Source organism: Acipenser ruthenus, chromosome 24 (genome assembly GCF_902713425.1).
Source record: "Acipenser ruthenus chromosome 24, fAciRut3.2 maternal haplotype, whole genome shotgun sequence".
NCBI classification, from domain to species: Eukaryota; Metazoa; Chordata; class Actinopteri; order Acipenseriformes; family Acipenseridae; genus Acipenser; species Acipenser ruthenus.
Window position 1 is genome coordinate 26,618,106 of NC_081212.1, and position 13,146 is coordinate 26,631,251.

At 39.9% G+C, this 13,146-nt stretch overlaps 2 protein-coding genes across 2 annotated transcripts; both read right to left on the minus strand.

The window, feature by feature from the left end:
* Positions 1-827: 827 nt before the first annotated feature.
* LOC117429719 (cysteine-rich motor neuron 1 protein-like) lies at positions 828-2,668 on the minus strand. The gene is made up of 3 exons (XM_058999190.1): positions 2,311-2,668; positions 1,522-1,612; positions 828-1,119 (listed from the first exon to the last, which is right to left on the minus strand). The coding sequence occupies exons 1-3, from the start codon at positions 2,660-2,662 to the stop codon at positions 828-830; spliced, it is 735 nt and encodes a 244-aa protein (XP_058855173.1). The 5' UTR covers positions 2,663-2,668.
* Positions 2,669-3,485: 817 nt separating this feature from the next.
* On the minus strand, positions 3,486-5,828 carry LOC131700480 (gonadotropin-releasing hormone II receptor-like). The gene is given in 3 exon segments (XM_058997835.1): positions 3,486-4,127; positions 4,856-5,057; positions 5,328-5,828. Coding segments are annotated over 3 exon segments (1,008 nt in total). The 5' UTR covers positions 5,712-5,828; the 3' UTR covers positions 3,486-3,705.
* Positions 5,829-13,146: the final 7,318 nt, after the last annotated feature.

Here is a 13,146-nt window from a genome sequence, read left to right on the forward strand (position 1 = left end):
GCAGGTGACATACTGTTTTGCCATTTCCTTTAAGGATTACCATATCCCTACAGTTTCACCAGGAGGTACTGTATGCTGTCCTCATGAACTTGAAGCCATCTGCTTTCTCACACTCGTCTTTTTCAACATATTACTCCTGTGCTTACACTGGTTACCAGTGAGTTACCGAATTGATTTTAAAGGTCCTTCATGGATTAGGGCCATCATATCTCCAAGAACTACTAGCTGCCTATTCCTACATTTAGTTGTTCCAAAAAAATAATCTTAAATCAACTGGGGCCAGAGCTTTCTGCTGTTGAGCTCCTTTGTGGAACTCGGGATGACATTAGGCAGGTTGAAAACATTAGGTTATTTTAAACCTAAATTGAAAACATACATTTTTTTAATGTGCTTTTATATAACAGGTTGTAGAACTCATGGTACACACACCCCCCGAAGCTCCTGATTTATAGCAGATACTCACGTGCTGAACCTGCTGGAAGACCGTCTCTTCCTGGTCCCTGAACTCATGGTACACACACCCCCCGAAGCTCCAGATTTATAGCAGATACTCACGTGCTGAACCTGCTGGAAGACCGTCTCTTCCTGGTCCATGAACTCATGGTACACACACCTCCCGAAGCTCCTGATCTATAGCAGATACTCACGTGCTGAACCTGCTGGAAGACCGTCTCTTCCTGGTCCATGAACTCATGGTACACACACCCCCCGAAGCTCCTGATCTATAGCAGATACTCACGTGCTGAACCTGCTGGAAGACCGTCTCTTCCTGGTCCATGAACTCATGGTACACACACCCCCCGAAGCTCCTGATCTATAGCAGATACTCACGTGCTGAACCTGCTGGAAGACCGTCTCTTCCTGGTCCATGAACTCATGGTACACACACCCCCCGAAGCTCCTGATCTATAGCAGATACTCACGTGCTGAACCTGCTGGAAGACCGTCTCTTCCTGGTCCATGAACTCATGGTACACACACCTCCCGAAGCTCCTGATGCAGGGCAGGTCAGTCGAATGGCACCCCGTATTGCACTGGGACTGTTTGATTTGAAAGCAGCTGCTGCAGGCAGTGTGTTGACAGGAGCCATGACAAGCCTTTCTCTCCAGGGCAAGTGTCCTGCAATCAAAGACCAACCGTCAATGGAGTATTTACTGTATAAGAACCCCTAGCACTCCAAAAGCTGTCTTTCTGGCCTGATGATCCCTGGTCTATCATTTATTTTTATTTTATTTTATTTCTATCCATTAAAAGATGACAACATTTCAGCAGTATATTTTATATATTCAGTTCCGGTAACACAGTCAATGACATTGTAATCTGTAATGATCCTTCACTAATTGCTTACTGTACCTTTAAGGTACGCATATAGTTCACTCTGTATAATAAATGGTGCTCCATTAAGTTGCATTCGTTAATGCCTTTCGAACAGGGCTGACTGCTTTTCCCTGCTAAGAAGTTGCATGGCTTTGTTAATCCACTGTAGAGCAATGGCTTCAGGACAGATTATTCTAGACTCACTTGGCAGAGCAGATTTCAAAGGGGTTGGCATGGCAAAATTCCCAGGTACACTCAGGTTTGCAAACTTCATCTTCTGATGGTCTATCCAAAACTGCAAGAGACAGTATGTGTAATATCATGTATATGTATATACTGCAGTTACTTAAAATAACACACTTATGAACAATCTAATGCTGAAACATGTATATCTGTGGAATATTCTCTCTACATTTTTAAAGATAAGGTACAATGCATGTCAATGTAAACAAAAGTCACATTCTGTTCTGGCAGGGTAGAAGTGATATGCCTTTGAAATAATCTGGAAAGACAATTGAATTATTGACTATGTTGAGATGCAATTTAGATAAACTGGGCTCTATATCAAGCATACCTTAGATAAGTACTTATTAATTTATTAACCTAACAAAGGACTTTGACATGAAAGAAACACAATGGATATAATGCAGTCATTTTCACAGCTTGCATATCAAATCAAAGCGCAGATTATATTATTGTTCACGGCTGTGAGTCCCATCGGCATGTTGAGGTGGCTGGAACTACGAGGGCACAAAGACATTCAAAAATCTAGATTATTAAAACTGATTTAATCTGCAAAAGAATCATGAATGGGAAAAAATTAGCAACATCCTATACAGAATCTTGAAAGCAATGCATTACAAACTCTTAAGCACCAAATGGTATTCAAATATTCAGAATTACACCCACAAAAAAAGGCATGCATCCCATTATAACTTCTTCAGTTGGTACTCCTGCTGGCATGAAAAATAAAGAGTGATTTTTATTATTTACCTGCTTGACAGATGCCTTTGAAATCCTGGCCAGTGACCTCCATGTGTTTGCTCTCCTCATACGTGCAAACCAAGCCTTTGTCACATTTCCCAAGATAGTCCCACTTCCCTCCACAGGTCTCCCCTTCGGTCTTGGCACAGACTGGGCAGCACCCACAAATGCCCGTGGTTATGCCTCCGTTGCACTGCAGCTTCAGTGCCTTCCTTGGGGTGCAGTGGATGCGTTCACATGGGGGGCAGTGGAGAGTCTGCAGCTCTGTCCCTTCAGCACATTTCAAAGTGAATGGAAACTGGGAAACCAGTAAAGGAATCAAAAGTGCTACTGGTACCTGAAACCTGAAACTGGTCGTCATTATAGAACGCAATCTGAATCCCGTTTGAAATGTACTGACAGACGGGTGCACTTATAAAGCACACCAGGTTAAAAGATTGACAAGACCTCTTAGAGTTTATGGCCCTTTAGCCAATGGACTTCAAATATTGACTCGTATGATATCAGAGTGATAGAGGCGAACGTTATCTTTACTGTCTATCTGTTTTCTTATATATTCCTTTTTTTTAAGCAATCCGAGATAAGATTTTTGGTTTTATTTTGATAATATTAAAAGACAAAAGCCTTGTTATTAAGAAGGGCAATTAAGGTTATCAGACCTGGAGATAATACTGTTTTAGGAGATGTTCTAACAAGGACGAGATTAAGCCAAAGCTGTTTATCTAAGATCAGCCGAGTAAGTAAAGCCTTGCCTTTTATTACACTTCTCAGGGACGGGGTCCAGTTATTTAACACAAAGTCACAATTGTTTGGATGTTTTACCCACATGCCCTCCATTTTGCCTTCAGAACATTATATTGCTTTGTCCCTTTGTGTCCCTATGCAGAAGATAGAATTGCACAGCAACGTGTGAGGTGCTCTCTGAAGAGTGACAAGCAACATTTTGAACAGGCAAGCGGTGCTGTAATAAATATTTAGTTAAATATATTGTGTAGCTTTACAATAGCGTTTTAAAAAAAAAAGTCTAGTCAGAACTATTTTCTTCTTGATAAACTTTTAAAACATTAAAGCACAACTCTGGCTCAGCAAAAACACTTTTAATTTATTTAACACATAAGTGAATACAATATATATGTTTATATATTAATGTTACACCATAAGAACCTAAGAACCTAAGCCAGAGACAAAACAATGGGGCATCTTATACGTAGATGTTTAATAAATGTCATTGCTACAAATCTATACCACTATATGTACTGTATAAGAAACAGCAACTCCTATTCACGCCTGGGTTGTAAAACTATATAACACCTGAGAAACCTCCTTCCTCCTGTACTAAGTGATATGAAGATCTGCTTGGGCAGTAGCATCCCATAGCATGCAGTCAGCAAGCAGTGCACAGTTTTAAAACACAGTCTGAACTGCTGTCCTGTTTGAAACGACAGACCCCATATTGTCACCATTTACATGGAGCAGGGCGACAGTCCTGGGTTTCTGTGCCAGCTTGTGTCTCGTTACACCATGGCAACACATCCGCATATCCTCCCTGAAGCAGGGCGTGTAGAGGCCATAGATGATGGGGTCAGAGCAGGTGTGGAGCAGGCCAAACAAGAACAGGGAGTGATGGATGTACTCTGGCATTTCCTCAATCATGTTGGGCTGGAACCAGTACCAGAGCCCCAGGAGGTAATACGGGGTCCAGCACACGATGAAGGAGGCCACAATCACAATTGTCATTTTGAGAGTTTTCAGTCTCGCTTTGGAGATGTGGTCATTTTTGCTTCTTGTTAGAGCTGAGGAACATTAAAAAAAAAATCAGAATTTGTCTAGGAAAGGGATGTGCAGAAACTCATACTCAGAATTGTCTTTAAGAAGTATTTACTTTATCAGAAATGTATCATTTTGAGCCTTCGGTTTGTCATTTTATATTGAGGAGTCATAAAAGCATCTGAAGGGCTATATTTGCAGAATTAACAGTTACACTTAGACCTAACTTTTGAGAACATTTAGTTAGTTATCATAACAATATAGTTAATGAGAAAATGTAAATAACAGGTAGATGCCAGTTATAAATGCTCCAAAAATGACAAAGCAGCCTGTCCCGAAATGAGGGCAATGGTGCTTATAACCAGGAGATCCCCAGTTCAAATCCCACCTCAGCCACTGACTCACTGTGTGACCCTGAGCAAGTCACTTAACCTCCTTGTGCTCCATCTTTCGGGTGAGACGTATTGTAAGTGACTCTGCAGCTGATGCATAGTTCACACACCCTAGTCTCTGTAAGTCGCCTTGGATAAAGGCGTCTGCTAAATAAACTAATAATAATAATAATAATGGGTTGCTGGTATTTGGATCCCTCAACATTTCGTATAATTTAATAAACCACATGGAGACTATGAACTCAGTAAATCTATCCTGAACTGACATGTGCTTAACTTACTAAATATGGAGCTTTTATTAGAGTATACAGTGGAAGTAGCCCTTGGATTATACAGACGGTGGGCAGGTTTTAAGAAGGGCTCAGAGAAGTATCACTGAAGAATCTGAGGCTGACCTCTGCCGTGGTTCGCTTGACGACCGATCTCCCACAGGATCCTGGCGTAGCAGAAGATCATGACGCTCAGCGGGGTCACGTACAGGGTGACGAAGGTGAACATGTTGTACAGCGTCTCCTTCCAGCGCTCGTTAAAACTGCCAGACGCAATGCACTGCGTGAAATTCACCCCCTCAACCGTGCGGAGCTGGAAGAGAAACAGCTAAACCGAGAGCAAGAAAGAAGTTAGGCCCCATCCCAATAGACTCCCATGTTTAATTAAAATGACTTTCATTTGGTTGGATCCCTAGAAACGGTATTTTGAGGAAAATGTCCCCTTAACAACGGAAGGCTTAATTTTCTTATCAGCCTTGAAGATTTTATTGACCATCGGAAGCCTCAAACCTTCGCCTTTTGAGTTGTCCCTTACATTTTTAAAAGTGAGTCCCACAAATGTAAGCTTCAGATAGCTCAACTACGTATGTTGCCATACCTGCGGTGAGGCCAGGAGAATGCTGGCTGTCCAGGCGACAGCGAGCATGACCCTGTTCCGGTGACTGGCTCCGGTGAAGCTGAAAGGACGCAGGATGGCTGTGTGTCGATCCAAGCTGATAACCACGAGCACCAAGGCAGAGGAATACATGGCAAAGAGCTTCAGGAAGTTGAGCACTTTGCAGGGTACCTCCCCCGCATACCACTGGACTGTGATGTTCCAGATTGTGTCCAGTGGCATCACGATGAAGGTGATCATCAGGTCAGCGATGGTGAGGCTGAGGATCAGGATGCGGATGTGGGACTTTCTTCCCTTGCGAGCGACGCTGTAGAGCACCGCGGAGTTACTGTACCCAGCGAAGAGGAAGAAGCAGAAGGTGAGCATGACGCGGAGCTTCGCCGCTGCTGTGAAGGAAGGCTCCTTCCAGGGTTCAGAGGAGTTGGTGGCAGAGACTGTGACACCTAAAGTCACAATATTCTGTGTGTGATTGCATGAGACTGGAGACTCTGTCATCGCCTGAAAAATGGGAAAAAAGGCCGTCATAAAGGCCTACTAGTGGCCATTAACTTGAACTGCAGAAACGTTAGATAGTTGGCCTGTCAAGTTTTGGCGTGCGGGTAACCATATTTTCGATATTGCATATACAAGTCTAGCATTAAATCAAATGAAATTGCCATTCCTTATTAAAATAATTTCTTGTTTCAAGGAGAATAAGTATTTGAAACTAAGAGAAACAGACCCATTGATTCAGTATAGATTTTTAAAAACTTGCTGGAAGAGAACTGATGCTACTGAACAAAGATGACATTTAGGAATGTCACATTAACAAGCTTATAAAAAATTCTGTGCAGTACATGATAAAAGCAGTGAATTAATGCATGTTGCACAATGAGAATTAAGGAAGCATCTCTGGTATGCTTAGTCATTCAGATGAAATAGCTTGCTCCATAAGGATACTATTATGCATTACTGTATATAAGAAATAATGGACATATTTATGTAGAATATCCAGTATCTTTTCAGCATTACAGTCTTGACATTTCCTTTCTTTTCAAGCCCTTTAAAGGGTAATAAGGGACCTTTTTGAATCTGATATGCTTGCTGTTATCTTTCAGATAATTTGTGGTGATGTCAATTCTGATGGCTACAGTAGCTCCTGGTCCCTACACCACCCTATAGCATCCTATAGCAACAAATATCTGAAATACAAAAATACCACTTCAGTATTTTCTTCAAGTTTTACCTTGTCTGAGAGAATATTCACATTGGTTAACAATGAAAATATATATTCCATACATTATATGTACAGTAATGTCACATTAACATCTGTATTGATATATATATATTAATATTTAATGAAAAGTATGAATTTACATTTTTCTAAAGATAAGGTAGATTAAAAAAAAAAAACACACACACACAGATTGCCCTGCAGTCATTTAATTGAAGTATGACTATGCTTCAGGCTCAGTAAAGGTTACCAAAACAAATTCATTATGATGAACAGGATTTTTTATTCTTTCATAATAGCAATACCTTTTGGTTTAATAAAGTTATCCAGACTAATAACTGGAATTTAGATATTGGTCCAGACTGAAGGGTATTTTAAGGTCATTCAATCAACATTGAATACTTAAATTGTTTTAAAAGACTGCATTAAAGTTTGCCTGATTTATTTCAAATTACTTTACAGACAAAAATATTCACAGCTACTTCGCCCATTGTGATCATGTCAAACTTTTCAGAAAGCAAGGCTATTTATCACATCTTACTGTGAGTCTCTTTCATCAACTCAAACTTAACAAGCATACAAGATGAATAAAATAACGAGAGACGAGGGGGTACGTACCATAATTGTTTAGTCCCGGGTGGTAAGTTTAAAACATATGCAGGGTGGGTTTTATAAACTCCTTGGCTCCAGTTTCAGCAGACACTTCGTTCCATGCCAGCAATCACACACCAGTGTCTGTAGTGATGCACAGAAGCTAGTCTGGTGCATGAGACCCTGTCAGTGCTTACCAGTGATCATTATTTCTCCAGGAGTCTCAGGTAGTGAGCCTGTGAGACAGCCAGCTACTGCTGGTCCTACCTCATCCTCTTTCCTTCTGGAGGCTGTTACCATGGAGATTTCAAACCCTTGTCTGCTGCAGTACCTTCTCCCAGCACATCACAGCATTCTCAGCCCTTGCTCAAGATGGCACAAGTAAAAATAACTGTAAAAAACAAAACCTTTTGGCCTAACAACATTTACATTTAGATTCGGTGGTGGCTGACGTGAGACGGCACAGGGGCTAGAAACAGATAAATCAGTTAGACCTGACTAGTCTTGTCGAAATCAAGTCTGTTAGTTGCCTGTTAATATTTTAAAGCCACAAGTAAAGAAAATGTTGGATCATTTTAAATTAGAAGATTAAGAATCATCCTCATGATTTATTATGCTAAAAGAAAAAATATTTTTATTTATTTTATTTTTTTTCTGGGGAACGAAGACATTTCAAATGGGCACACATCCTGCCATGTTAGGTTTAATCATGTACAGTAACCAAAACTGTGCAGTAAAATGGATTTATTTGAAAATCCCCAGAATAGAGCTTTGATTCCAGCCCCATGAATATAGTGTAGTTACAAGACTTCCTTATGATAATTATTGTAGAAACTGAAAGCACGCTTTCATATATTACTTTATTTCCCTAAAAAAAAAAGATTTATTGCCTGTTTAATTGAAAGCATAGTGTAAAAATGTGGTGCAGTATATTGCTTTATATTTTTCTGTTTCCATAAGGTAAGCTCAATTTAAAACGGTGTTGCATTGCTCCACCAACAAGACTTTTATCTGTTTGTTTATCATAATCGGGAAGAGCTTCACTGATTGTCCTTTTTGACACATCCCTATAACTTCCAGGATTTGAATCTGTCTGAAGACTGTCTCAGTCACACTGTCACCTGGGTTTTCAGATCATAGATCAGAAATTACTGTTTGCCCTGTCCACTGCAGAAACCCCAGGCCACACAGCCATTACATAACAAAGATTCCAAGCAGAGATACCTGTGTTTGTTGATCTGCCTGTACCAAGCATGCTAAAGGGGAGATATCATTGAGTCAGCTGCACAGAACACTGGAGTAAACAGAAATAGGAAAGGACGCATGAGGCTCCTCTACCAATTACCAGCACGCTGCAGTTTATACTGCATGTCTATGTTAATACATACTGGAACTGGTTATCATGTGACAGTCTTTGGCTTTGCATTTTATTAGTCTCTTGGTTGCAAAGTAAACATTGACTCGAATACATCTATTAAACATGATCATAATGAATACATTAAAAATATGTAGTTATCTACAATCGTTATTATTTAAAAGGATTAAGAGAGATTCATAAACAGGGAACACCCGAGGTGGGGTATTTGCAAAACCAGCAGACCCTACTGGCCAGCACCCGGTGAGCTCAGAGCGGACACCTGCTGGACAGGCCTTTGTCCTCCAGAGGTCAGAGCTGACATCCACTCTGGAGTTCCTGGGTGTAGAAGAGGAAGCTGGCTCCGTCATGTGATCGGAGGACACCCGGTGAACCTTCAGTTCCCCTGAGTTGTGTGAGGAATTGCAGCAGTGAATTATAATAAATAAGTTTTTAAATTGGGGAGAAAATCAGGGGTTCAATAATTGGGCACTCTAAATAATAAAAAAAACATTCAGTTTAAGATTGGATTGTAGGCTGCAGATGTGACCTTTAAATAAAATACATTTTAATAATGAAACAAGATGAGGTTCAGTTTTATCAAACTGGCTTCATGGTTAAGATAGAATCGTGGCATGGTGGCTGGTACTACATTTATATCATGAAAAGAGGCAGGTACTTCATTACTGGTGTTCACAGTAATTTGAGGACCGCATGCATACAGAAATGCTAATGGATTGTCTTTATTATAATAAATCAATACCCTTACAGTATACAGAAACTGAGATCAATAAAGTAGGAGCGCTCTGACTCCATGAAGTGCCTCCAATGGTATCCCAGAATCAGATAAACTCATGTAACTTGTTTGTACAGCAGGGATCCTCGGACACCTGTAATACCATAGTGAGGGTTGAACTCTCAGCTGGGTGCATATTGATATTTTAATAATCTAGTCAAGTTGTAAAATAACTACCATACGAAGCTAGTGTAAATTTCACAATATGACTTGTTCCCAGTGTATGAGCAAGCAGTGCTTGGTTCACATGCCTTGTATAATTGGCATCTCTTCTATAAAGCTCAGCTTGTCCATACTACCCCAGCAAAAGCACTCTAGTTACAGGGAATGCTCCATTAGCACCATGGAGTACTATACTTATTGCTTATCGGCCATCCTCATTAGTGAAACTAGCACAGCAATCCATTGATGTGCATGGAGAATTCTTTTTATATAACAAGCACAAAAACGCTCTCTCTATTTATTACTATAACCAGAGTACAGGACACATATCCTGTATAAGAGTGTGCTTATACTCTAGATATTACACTATAATTAAAAGTATCGCAATCTGACCAAAGCTTTATTTCAAACCCAACCATTCATTTTATGGTAAGGCCAATGTTAGCTTTTTAGCCTGTTTTTTGGGAACTAAAAGAAAGTTCCCTTTTGAAGCAAAATGACGTGGGCCAAAGTTAATATTAGTCATATCTTTAGATTAGAGGCATAAACCATGCCCTCCATTTCTAATGTTCTTGACAGATTAGTGGAGTGACACAATATGTTTGAACTAAACGAGTATAGAAGCCACAGACATGTCTTACTGCACCCATGGGGGCTTGAATCATACAAAACAAAGCTGCTTTTGCATCGTTTTTTTATTCCACACATTCCTCAATGTTATTCTATTCAGATAAAAGCAATACGATATGGCTGCCATGCTGATGAATCTGTCAGGAATGGTAGGCTCTGTCGCAGTGTTATTTCATTACCTTTATCATACACTTTCATCTGGTTCCTGTTTGCATACACAGAGAGGGAGAGAGAGGTGGCAGGTTGTGTATCAGAACCTTTTACACCCACCTACCCATTCGTGCTTCTCTTAGGGTTAGAGTTTGCACAAATCCCATGAAGGTAAGGAGAGAGGGCTAATGGTTTCTGACGCAATATAGACGGACGTACCAGTGTAAATGACGTAATAGATGCATTTTCTGAAAGCTTGTAGTGAAAACATTTCAGCTGTACCAGGAACTATGTACAACTGATAAATGCTTATTGTCCTTATTAAAATAATCTGCTTAAAATGTGAAACCTATGGACCCAAGCATCCTGTTTTCTGCTTTACAGAGCAGTGGGTTGGAATGCTTATTGCAGTATCTTGTTGCACACAGTTCTATTGTACATTTGTTTAAATATATTCCATTTTTTTTTTTTTTTTAGATATAAAACTCTGAGGACTGCTGCGTGTGGTCGAGCTGTGAATTTCTCACTTCATTCGCTCTCCAGGCACTTTGGTAATGAATTTAATGTGAATATCATCCGTGCAGTGCTGCAGACAAATGTATATTTAAAATAGTTTTTTTTTTTGTAGAACTGAATCGCGCTTTGAAAAGTAAAAACAGGACAGTTACAATGGAGCACAAACTAATTTATGTACCCAAAGATGTTGAATCTTAACTTTTTTTTGCTTAATCTTGTACCTGAGCCCTGGAGCAGTGCAGTGAAAGTGAATGAGTAACATGTGTGGAAGTGTGCTGTGTTGTTTTTAAGTACAGATCATTTATTATTCCAGAGGCTGGCCAGACTCTTGGTAGCTGCGCAGATCAATCCCAGCACTGGAAGGAGATCGGGGACCCAGGAGTTTTCTTAACGACATTCCCAGATTCCTGGTTCCAAGGGGAAGCTGTACCTCCTCCGCTTGTCTGCAACTTTTCTGACTGACAGGAAGCTGACAGCGGCTGAGGGAATCTTTGATTGAAGCTGTCAAGCCTGTTTGAAATGCTCAGGTGACATGTATAAATAATGCATGTCGAGGTAAAGGAATGCACGCCTCACTTCACTCAGCAGGGCTTCCTTTTTAACACTTTTATGCCTTAGCAAACTTTACACACACACTCACAGAATAGAAATAACAGTATATTTGCTGTATTTGGCTGGAAACACAAATGCTCATAAAAACCTCAGCCATTTCATTACAGGTACGGTACATATTGTTATTACTTTGTATCATTAAATGACATGTTACAATTGAGATTTGATTCTGTGATCTTGGTTTCTTAGCTAAAATATTTTGCAGAAGTATTTGTATGGAATATTGAACCCAATTCACAAAGCTTTAACTCGTTTATTAATATCATGTAAAGTGCTTTGAAGAATTAATAAAGAATGTTTCACATTCAGTCTAGAACACTTTCATAAATACAAAATTTTAGGGCAAAAGTGTCCAGCGAGGAATGATAATGGAGTTGTATAATTGGTAGTGTAAAGAGACTTGTTAGGATTAATGTTAAGCACAACATGAGTATTGTATGAAACCAGGAATAGTTTAAGTTTCACAGAGAGGTAACTTCAATTCCACTATAATGTAACACTTCCTTAGCATCTGCTGTGGTGAGACTGATAGATGTGAGACCAATACAGTATGCATTCACGGCTACCCAAGCTGGACAATTCCTTCTAATTAGGAAACAGTCCCTCTTCAAATCACCATCATCCTCTACTGAAATTGTTCTGCAAACATGAGGCAGTGCCATGGCTGGAGCATTGGGTAACAGTCCCCTTTCAAATCACCATCACCCTCTACTGAAATTGTTCTGCAAAGCACGGTCTCATCCTCTAATGGAACCTGATCCAACAGCTTAGTCTTCAATTGAAAGTTGGCTCACAGCTGGAGGATCTGCAGTCCTGCACTCCATTATTTTTTATTAGCAGTTGGTTTGGTTGTGCTACTAGTCCAGCTCAAGTGGCATAAACAGACAGCGATGGTCTGTTTAGAGCGTGAGAGAAAATCATACTGCTTCGATGACTTTTACCAAACACTACATAGCGGGAGTCTTGCAAAGTGGCAGAACATCAAGCAATTACAGCCATTAAGTTCCAGACAGTGATGTCATATGTTTTACAAAACATACAGGCAAAAGGGATTGCAACGTTTCTTAAAGGCAGTGGGGCCGATTGTTATGCAGAAATGAACTAAACAATGCTGGGTTTATACTTGAATCCATCTATAACTAAGTACATTGGTGGTGGCCTTTGACAAGAGAATCTGCAGGGTTTTTCTGTTATACATTTATACAGAAATGAGAGCTTTAGTACTACTGGTCCAACAAACTGCCAGTATCACAACCACATATATATTCTGGCTTTCTGGCTTTCCTTCAGATCCTTGTCTTAGGAAATGATCAATATTGACAAAGACAATATTATAGCATGCTTCCTATTTCCTCATCAGTCCCAGTAGGCCATTGTTTTACTCAATGACTGTTGGCACAAAGAATGTAAGGGTTTCAAAAGTTTTTTTTAAAAATCTTCATTTCCATTGCAGATCTGTAATCACACTAATTTCACAGCAATGCCTCCTTTAATCTTACTTTGAATTCTCCTGAGAGAATGAACTGATATTGTCATTGCTGGCTTTACACATATACAAGACATTTGCTGCAGCTGAGGGTTTGGGAAGACACCACGAATCTCTTTGAAAAGCTTGTCTACTAAGACTAGTTTAATCCGAAAGATAAAACATACCAGTGGTTGTCTGTGCACCAAGAATACCAGGTCGCATTTAGAACTTTAGTTCAGTCAAGAAATGTATTGAAGCTTAGACTAGACAACCCTACTACATTATACATATTTTTACACTATATTCTTT

Bases quoted from the DNA above. Each gene is read 5' to 3' on its own strand.
- LOC117429719 (XM_058999190.1), bottom strand. From the start codon at position 2,662: ATGACGACCAGTTTCAGGTTTCAGGTACCAGTAGCACTTTTGATTCCT. The intron at 1,613-2,310 runs GTAAATAATAAA...TGTCTCTTGCAG, and splicing joins CAAAGGCATCTGTCAAGCAG to TTTTGGATAGACCATCAGAA. The intron at 1,120-1,521 runs GTGAGTCTAGAA...CTTTGATTGCAG, and splicing joins TTTGAAATCTGCTCTGCCAA to GACACTTGCCCTGGAGAGAA.